Source organism: Arachis ipaensis, chromosome B09, assembly GCF_000816755.2.
Source record: "Arachis ipaensis cultivar K30076 chromosome B09, Araip1.1, whole genome shotgun sequence".
NCBI classification, from domain to species: domain Eukaryota; kingdom Viridiplantae; phylum Streptophyta; class Magnoliopsida; order Fabales; family Fabaceae; genus Arachis; species Arachis ipaensis.
The window spans coordinates 27,827,426-27,837,369 of NC_029793.2; the positions used below are offsets into that span (position 1 = coordinate 27,827,426).

A 9,944-nucleotide genomic window follows, 5' to 3' on the forward strand; every position below is an offset into this window, starting at 1 on the left:
TAGATATCAAAAAATTAATAGTAAAATATAAAAAAATTGTTAACAAAAATTTTGGTAAAATTATAATTTAATAATTAAAAAAATTATTGAAGGGTATTTTAGAAAAAAATAATATAATTATTAAATTTTTTAAAAATACAATTTAATCAATAAAAAAATAATTTATTAAAGAATAAATAAAATTTAATCACAAAAAAAAATTTACTAAAATGTATTTTTGTAAAAAATAATTTATTTTTTTTAAAATGGATAAAGTTAACGTTAGTTAATATAAAAAAATTAAAATAGATTAAAAAAAATTTTTTTAAATGTTATATAAAAAAATATATATTTTATAAATAAAAAAAAGGTGTTATTTTAGCATCTTTTAAAAAAAAAAAATTCTTAAAAATAAAACATGCAATGGTTGCTACCTTATACAAGCACGCAATTGATGACTCGAATAGTCGAATCCTTTAAGGATTTGAGTTCGGTTAGTTTAAACCTATTTAACTGAACTTTATACATGTACTAAAAAGAATATGCATTAGAATAATAAAAAAATCAATTAATTTAGAATTCTTTGAGATGTAGTGTAATGAATTTCCACCTATAAATATACAACGTAACTCTCCATGACTGCATCTCCCAAAATTGATACACAAAAAATATTGAGATTATTAAGAATAATTATCATCAAGTGTTCGATCGATAGATCATCATGACTAACAAGTTAATAACCATGATAAATCTTTTTTCAATTTTCCTTCTGGTTTCAGGTTGATATATCTCTGTTATTACTAGACCTATATCAATATTATATATTCTACATCAAGATTATTAAATGTGTTCTTTAACTCTTTGCATGCAGCTCTCTCGATAACACTTCATCAAGTGGCTGAAGGCGCAACGATTTGTAGAGATCAATGGGAGGTTACTAACTGCGACGATTTTAACTTTTGTCGCAATAAATGTTTGAAACTTCATCCGGGGCCCATGACATGGTCACGTTGCATAGATTTAGCAGAAGCTTTCTATTGTATCTGTGAATTCTCTTGCTGATTATTTAGTACATTTTAACATGGGTTTTGCCTACAAGAATTTTACATGTTGCTATTACAAAATGATCATGGAGAGAAAAAGAGACTTAAATAGTTCTCATTTCATTTCTGGTTGTATTGCTGATATTGTATCGAATGAATGGACAAATATCAAGCCAATATTTTAGATTTTTTTTTTATAGTATTAGAATTTAAAAATAAGCTTAAAATTTAGAATTTAAAGTATTCAGAGTTGATTAAGTATTGATAAAAAATAATAAATTTTGTTTATTATGCAACATTACTCTTATTTAATATAACTCGCACGCATTTCTTTTCATATCTAAAGCCTGTCCAATGCAACAGATATCTTGAAGAAGGTGAAAATCAAAGTATTGAAGAGAAAGAATAAGATAGTAGAAGAAATGCAAACTAACTAATGAACGTTCTATTTCTTAATCTTGCCAGCTTGATTCAGAAGGTGCATATTTGTGATATCTCTCGCTCTATGATTTATTGCTCTCACACTCCTCTTCATCAATCACTTGCTGAATTCTCAATCCTCCTTCGTTCTTCTCCATTGTTAATCTCAATCTTCTCTCATTTTTTCTTATTCTTCTTCTTTTGTTAACTCTGCCTTTTTCATGTGCCCAAAGGCTATAGAGACTTGTTACAACTCAAGAATTAGAATGCCCACTAGAATTACTTTTAGCTATAGGGTTACTTTGTAATAAATATACGGTTCCACAACCCTAATTTTTCGAATTTCAAAACTAAAAATACAAATGATTGGTTTGAGTTGGTTTATGTTATAGTTTGTTAGCTAAATATATAATTAAAAATTATTGCGAGGAGCTAAAAGAACAATGAGGACAATAGAAAGGGATAACTAATAAATAACAATAGGAGTTTATGGTCTTTGATAAATAACTAATAAATATATAAGAACCTATTGACAACGCAAATAGCATCCAAGAACAATGGATATATCATCAGCAAGCTTCCTTTCTTCACTCACTTCTCAACCTAATCTTCCTAGACTAACTACCAACACAAGTGTTGAATCATTTTTTTCATTTTTGCATTCTCATGCAAGAGAATTAGCAGAGAGCTATCTCCCTAAACTTGCAAGTTCTTGAGTCTCTCCCCTGCATCAATATACAACTCTAAGTTTAAAGATCCATATATCTTACTTTCGTGTGTGTGTGTGAGATTCACGTATTTCAATTCCAATCAACTGTTGACGTCAGCTACGGCTATGGCTGCTACTGTCTCCCCAATGAAGAGCTATAAAGTATTAATCAACTTTATCAGATAATAATGATTATTGACATAAACATCCAGTTTGCAGAAGTTACTAGAGTCTAGAGGTGGCATTTTCCTTTTTGTTAGGGAAAAAGCTATAACCACTATGTAATTTATTTTTATTATTTTACTTGTGTATTTTGCACCTTTAATTTTTTTTTGAATTAAAAAGTGCTCAACACAACAAGGTGGAGCAAACAGATATAAGAAACAGAAGATAACGTAAATAGAAACCCATCAACCCCTCATCATCTCCAGCATTGCCATCAATAGCCAAAGGGAGTACCACCAATCTACTCATCGGATAGCAAAAAGGACCTGCTGATGACTTCCTCTACTCTTGAGCCATGATTATTGAAGACACGGTTATTCCTTTCTAACCAAATTGCCCAGATCACAGCAAAGAAGCCAACCAACCACCGCTTTCTCTCAACTTTTCGATGTGAAGCATGTGTCCAACTCTCAAAATGTTGCTTCAGTGTTTCAGGTACGGTCCAAGCCCTTCCAAGGGCAAACAGCCATGCGCACCACACCTGCCAAGTGAGCTCACAGCCAAGAAACAGATGGACAGCCGACTCAACAGCCTTGCAACATAAAGGACACATGTTATCGAGCTGGCCAATCACCCCTAGCCTGGAAAGCCTTTCTTTAGTATTCACCCTCCCAACCAAGACAAACCAAGTGAACAGTTCAATCCTTTGCGGGACAAATCCCCTCCAAATAACACTAGTGAAGCTATAACTAGTAATTTCCTCCGGGAGGACTACTTCCTGCAACCTCGTCACAAAGGATTTAGTTGAAAAAATACCAGTTCTGTCAAATTTCCAAATCACCTTGTCCTCTCGCTCCATTGTTAGCTTAACCGATCGTAGTGTCTCGTGAAGGTGGTTCAAAAGGTCTAGCTCCCACTGAAACAATTGTCTCCTCCATTGGAAGCTCCATATCCACTCCAACCCATCCCAGAACCCGCAGTCCCCTATTACAGATCCTTTAAGATTCGAGACCGAGAAAAGTCTTGGAAACAGATCTTTCAAGACCCCATCAGGGTGCCAGACGTCCTCCCAGAACCTGGTTGATCTGCCGTTCCCAACCTCCATTGATAGGCCTCTGATCATTGTCTCCCTAACTTGTGGTTCCCTTATTTGAAGCTGACATATATCCTTCCAAGGACCCCCTCTGGTGGGAACAGGTTGCCCATGCAGCGTCTCAAAAGGGTTCATGTTATTACAAGAGCAGACCACTTTTTTCCAAAGGGGGCACTCCTCTTTCGAAAACCGCCACCACCACTTAAACAAAAGAGCGGTATTCCGAAGCACTGCATCTCCAACTCCCAAACCACCCACCTTTTTAGGTGCCATCACTACCTCCCACTTCACTAGTGGCATCCCCATTCTCCCATCCTCTTGACTCCACAAGAACCGCCGTTGTAAGGAAATCAACTTCTCTGCTACTGCCTTTGGCATCTTGTACAAGCTCAGATAATAGATAGGCAAGCTATTAAGGACAGATTTTATGAGCACCAGCTTACCCGCCTTATTGAGCGTCTTTGCTTTCCACAGGCCCAGCTTGTCTTCCACTTTGTCAATCACTGGTTGCCACGTTTTCACAAGTCTCGGATTCGCTCCCAATGAGATGCCCAGGTATCGAACAGGGAGAGTTGCCTCCTTACAATCCAGCAAGCAACACATCTCCCGTGTCCATCGCTGATCACAGTTAACCGGAATGAGACTTGACTTTTCAAAATTAATGCTCAACCCGGACATCAGCTCGAAGCACCGCAGTAGACGCTTATAATTCTTGATGGTCTCTTCCTCTGGAGGGCAAAAAAGAATAGTATCGTCTGCAAACTGTAGGTGTGACAACTCAATGTTATCTCGTCCAACTAATAGCGGAAGTATGCGGCCATTCCTCACCGCCTCTTCTATCATTCGATGAAGAACATCCACAACTAACACAAACAGGAAGGGAGATAAAGGGTCTCCTTGCCGTAGCCCCCTTTCCATTTTGAAGGGTTTAGTTGGAGCTCCATTGATTAGGACTGACATGGACGCAGAACATACACACTCCTTGATCCACCCCCTCCAACGATTTCCAAAACCCATCTTCTGCAGAACGATGTCAACAAAACTCCATTTGACCCGGTCATACGCCTTCTGAAAATCCAGTTTAATAATTGCAGAGCTACGTCTTCTGGATTTTAGCCAATGCACAGTTTCACACGCTATCAGAGCCCCGTCATGGATTTTCCTACCCTGCACAAAAGTCGTCTGAGTCTCGCCCACTAAACCTGGCATCACATGCCGCATCCTTCGAACCATGACTTTAGATATGACCTTATAAACGCACCCCACCATACTAATCGGTCGAAAGTCTTTTATCTCTGTAGCTCCAACGAACTTCGGTGCCAGCGCCACCCAAGTGACATTTGAGCCCCTAGGTAGTACAGCTGATTGGAAGAATCCCAACACTGCTTCTGTGAATTCCCTCCCAATACTTCTTAATGAAATTCATATTATACCCATCACTCCCAGGAGCTTTTGAAGACTCACAATCCCATACTGCAGCCTTTATTTCTTCTGCACTTGGCATCACTTCCAGCTCTGCTGCCTCCTCCCCAGTTATTCGCCTAACCAGCCCATCCCGGATTCCAATATTAGGTGAATGTTCCTGGTGATACAACTCTTTGTAGAAATCTCGTATAGCTACCTTTATCCGTGCTTGATTCCTTACTATTCTGCCTTGTATCCTTAAGGCTTCAATCCGATTGCTCCTCCTGCGAGCTGATGCAAGATTGTGGAAGTATCTAGTGTTTTTATCCATCTTCTTAGCATGCCTAGATCGTGACATCTGCTTCCAATGGATTTCCTTTCTAATATACCATTTCTTACAAGAGCTCACAAGCGCCTTCCTTCTCGCCTCCATTGTTCCATCATATACTCCATGACTCACCATATCATCTACCTTCCTGATCTCCTCCTCAAACCTACTAATCCTCATGTCTAGATCACCAAATTTCTCTTTATGCCATCTCCCCATTGGAATCGTCATAGCCTTTAGTTTATCCATGAACTGCATCTCCCCGATGCTCCTCCATTCCTCCTTTACCATTCTCAAAAATCCATCATGAGTAAACCATGAATCCAGGCTTCGAAACGGTCTCGACTCCCCTCCTAACTTAGTTACGTTCATGATCATCGGACAATGGTCTGACAGTCCTCTTGGGCCCCCCCGTAACATTGTTTCAGAAAATTCTTCCAACCATTCCAAATTAACCAAGACCCTGTCAATACGACTACATGATTGGCCCCGGAACCATGTGAACTGCCTATCAGACAAAACTAGATCCACCAACTCCATATCATGAATCCAAGATTTAAACTCTACTGCAGACCTTGGCAGAGACATGGCCCCCAGTCGTTCTTCCACTTGAACAATTTCGTTAAAATCCCCCATGAAACAAAACGGTACCTGACATAAACCGGACAAGAAGCTTAGCTCTTCCCACACTACAAGCTTTTCCTCCCTACCATGTTCACCATAAACCAAGCAGAACGCACACCAAAAATTATTCTTTACCAGCACTCCATCCACACAAATCCACCTAGCTCCTTTATAGCAGCAACTTAAATTAAAAACCGTGTTATCCCACATCAATAACAGGCCGCCAGAAGCACCTTCGGCCTCCACAAACTCCCAACCCACTCCATCACTACCCCACAACTGCACTACCTCAAATTTAGTCACCACCGCTTTCTTTGTCTCTATTAAGCCTAGTACATGCACATTGAACTTCTTCCTAAGATTTTTAACCATACTCAATTTTCCAGTTCCCGCCAACCCCCGCACATTCCAGGATGCAAAAGTCATTGTAAAACAGTATTACACACCTGCTTCCTATTTTTTGGGCGACTCCTTCTAGCCTTTTCTTTCTGTTTAGCCAATTTCTTTCTCAAAGCGATCTTCTCATTCTGTGCCTGGAGTATCGCCATGATATCGTCTTCCTCATCATAAGGCTCTGCTCCAGATTCCACCGCCAAGTTCCAAGCTATTCTGTTTTCTTGTGTGTCTGCTGCCCTTCCGGTCCCAGACGTTTTCAACTCTCCTTCGCTCTCTACAACATGTGGGTCCAGCTCTAAACCTGCCAGTGATACCCCCTCCCCCAATCCCTCTGTCACCAATGTCACTGACAGCCCGGCCTCTGAACCGGTAACTGGGCCAGCCGCGGCATTGCCCTTTACCAAACTCTCTTGGCATTGTAACACCCCAGCGGTCGTTGTTGCCATAGCTACCCCCAAGTCCTCAGCCAAACGCCGTTCCCCTGCTACTCGGCCATTAGCACTCTTCCAATCGCTTCCCAAAATTTCATCATCCTCGCCGGATCCCTCAAACCCAGACCGATTCCCTGCGCCATGTCCAACCTCTCCCGTATCACCCAAAGCCCCATTCGCAATCTTCCGGCCCTCCCCTTCATCTGTGCCAACCTTCTCAACCGCCAACAGGGGCGATGTTCTCGCAACAGCAGCCACGCTGCTTGCCCTCACCCGACTCGGCTCCCCCTCCCACCACAAGTATATCGCATGTCGTCCCCTTCCTCAGATCCCACCGTAGGTACCATCCGCAAGCACCCCAAACCGGACACCGGACCAGCCCGTTCCTCCCGGCCCCCCTCCTTGCCCGCTGCAAACCCTCCCATGGCTCTTGGAGATTCATCAGCCTCTTGCTGACAGACACCCTCTAATGCCCTCGTGCCCTCACGCACACACACCTGAAGCTCAACCCGATCCAATACCGGCGCCACTTGAGACTTAGCCCGGCCCAACTCCTGCCTCCTTTCACACTCATCACGTGGGCTACCAAACTGCAAGCCCAATTGAGCAACCTTAGAGTTCGTTGAACAGCTTTGGGCTGCTACACTATAATTAATCACTTGACCATGTGTTGGACCTACCCATCTCCTACTACTAGTGACGTCCCCTTCAGTCTTCTCCCCACCCGTTGCCAGATCCCAGGACACAGTCCTCTCCGAGTCATCACCCTCAACATTCGGTGAAGACTCCGCACATCTAGCCTTCGTCACGCTTGGACTAACTGCATTGATTGCGTCCCTCTTCGGTTCAAAATTTAAAAGTTTGTTACTCCACTCATTCAAAATTTCTGAGGAAATTACAGATCCACCCTTCACCGGCTCATCCTCCCTTACTGTCCATGCCATCAACTCCGCCGCTGCATCCCAGCTCAACCGTTGCGCAGGACTCTGAGCATCCGCATCAGTACATCCACGACCTCCAGTAGCACAACCTTCTCCAAGAACAAAGCCCCGGTTACCTCCCCTCCCACCATTCGTCCCATGATCAAAGGAAGCGTAGGCGCCACTTCCCACCTCTGTGACAAACGCATCAAACATATCCGTTTCAACAGCGATACCAATTCGTTCATGGATTACCTCAAATCTGTCCGTCTCAATTAACACACGTCCCATGCTGAACGACACTCCCGAGACCGTTGCTGAATCAAGACTCACCACCTCTCCCCACTGTTGACCAATTAATCGGAACGTATCTTCAGACCATGCATGAACCGGCACCCCACTGCACTCGAGCCAGACTCTTCTTCGATCACACCGGTCAGTCTCACTCCACCGACAAACACGATAGAAAAAATTCAAGAAGCCATTCATAGTAAACGTGAGAGCCTCATCCGCCCGTTGAGTACTATCGAATACGAGCAAAGCTTTGTTAGGCCCCAACTCACAAACCTGCACAACATGGGGCCACTCCCGTCGTGCTATGGCGTTCAACCGGCTGAAATCAATTGCTTTCCAAGTACTACCAACAATGCTCCGCCTCAGCCATTCCACATTACTCTCGACCTGTGAAGCTTGGATAACCCGTACCCCTGTATTCTCATTAACCTTCGGCCCACATTGTTTCTGAGTGTCATGTTTGATTGCGTCCAACTGAAACTTGTCCAGATTGACATTATGTTCACACTCGACCACCCTGGCAGGCCCTGAAATTCCTTCATTATCAATAGAGTTCCCACAAACAAGCATCCTCCTATCAGTATCCATCCTCGTATCAGCCCTGTCTCTGCTGTTATTTCCCTTGGATTCACCCCTCCGGAACTTAGTCTTACTAACAAAAATCTCTGTTCCCCGTAAGCACATGCAGTTCATCTCAGAGATTGCCTTCAACGCTCCACCCTTCGTAGTATACCGAATAAACGCAAACAAGTATACGAAGCCACCCTTTGTCTTCCTGGATAAGTAAATGTCATTGATCCTCCCAGTCCAAGAGAACAATCCAAACAACTCCCGCTTCGAAATGTCGCCCGGCAATCCATCCACGAAGATGGTGAACGAGTCCTGTTCCAATTGAAGAAACTTTTCTCGCTTCCAAATCTTTGGATCCCGAGCTAGATGTTGAGCATTCACCGGCCGACCCTGCCCGGCCACTCCCCACTCCCCACGTTCTTTTGCTCTCATGCTCTCATGCTCTCATAAAATTTTGCCTTGCCAAGAGTAACTTAACTTTTGCACCTTTAATTATTTATTATTATTATAGAAATTTATTGTAAATTTAAGTGTGTTTTTTTATTAGAATTTTGTATTCTTTATTTTTAAATTTCAGGATTTCTACCAAGCTTCCAGTTAAACCAAATTTAACATCATCTCTTTTTAGAAATTATAAAATAGCATAAATAACTTGCAGATCAAACTTAGACCAATTGATAAATATTGCAGGTATGGAATGTTTTTATCACGCATTATTGGTTTGTTAGAACAATTTAATTGTATACTCGTGACTCGTTCTTTCTTGGAGCACTGAACTCAGCAAAAAGTGCAAAACAACTTTAAAGAAAGCCACACCTTAGTTAGCAGTTTGCACCCTTAATTTGCTTGCTTCTTCTTCATAATGGACCACTCTAAAAAGCTTCACCAAAACATGCTCCCATCAGGCATATATAATAAACTAAAAATATACATTATATATGATCATCATCATCATTATGTGATATTTTATTGTTGGAAAAAATTGAGGTTCAGATAAAAATCTGTTTTAACAGTGAAAGTACTAAAATAATTTTTTCATGACCTGTGTAATTAAATGAACAACACCAAAGGTCTTCAAACAATAAGTTTAATGGCAGAAATTAAAATATCAGACATCAAAATTTTTATCGTGAAAAAATCTCCTAAAAAAAGGGATAAAAAACCTATAGGATCTAATCTAATAAAATCTTTTACTATCAAAATAATGGATATACAATTAGTCTTTTTAGTAGCACTAGGACATCTTTACAATCAATAAAATATATGATTAAAACTGATGAAATCAACATAAACCTTTCACAAAGTGAGTATCTCAAATCAAACAAAAAAAAAAAACAATACAACTGACAAGTTATATTTTAATGTCCATCTCTACATTAAAAATAATATACTAAAATTTCATAAAAAAAGGAATAAATTTACGAATTTAATAGAAGCACGTTAAAACTATTTTTTTTTTCTTTTTTCTTCTTCTATTCTCGTCGAAGAAGCTCTCCTCTCTCTATTTCTTTTGCTTTTCTTCGAGGATTGAATTAATCAATCTCTCTTTTCTTTCATTCCACACGTGG

At 40.7% G+C, this 9,944-nt stretch overlaps 1 protein-coding gene and 1 long non-coding RNA gene across 2 annotated transcripts; one reads left to right on the forward strand and one right to left on the reverse strand.

Annotated features, from left to right (window-relative positions):
• Positions 594-1,212, forward strand: LOC110266535. Its single transcript, XR_002353945.1, has 2 exons — positions 594-758; positions 851-1,212. It is a non-coding gene; the product is annotated as an uncharacterized LOC110266535 (long non-coding RNA).
• Positions 4,758-6,191, reverse strand: LOC107615306. The gene has a single exon (XM_016317388.1). The coding sequence runs from the start codon at positions 6,189-6,191 to the stop codon at positions 4,758-4,760; it is 1,434 nt and encodes a 477-aa protein (XP_016172874.1).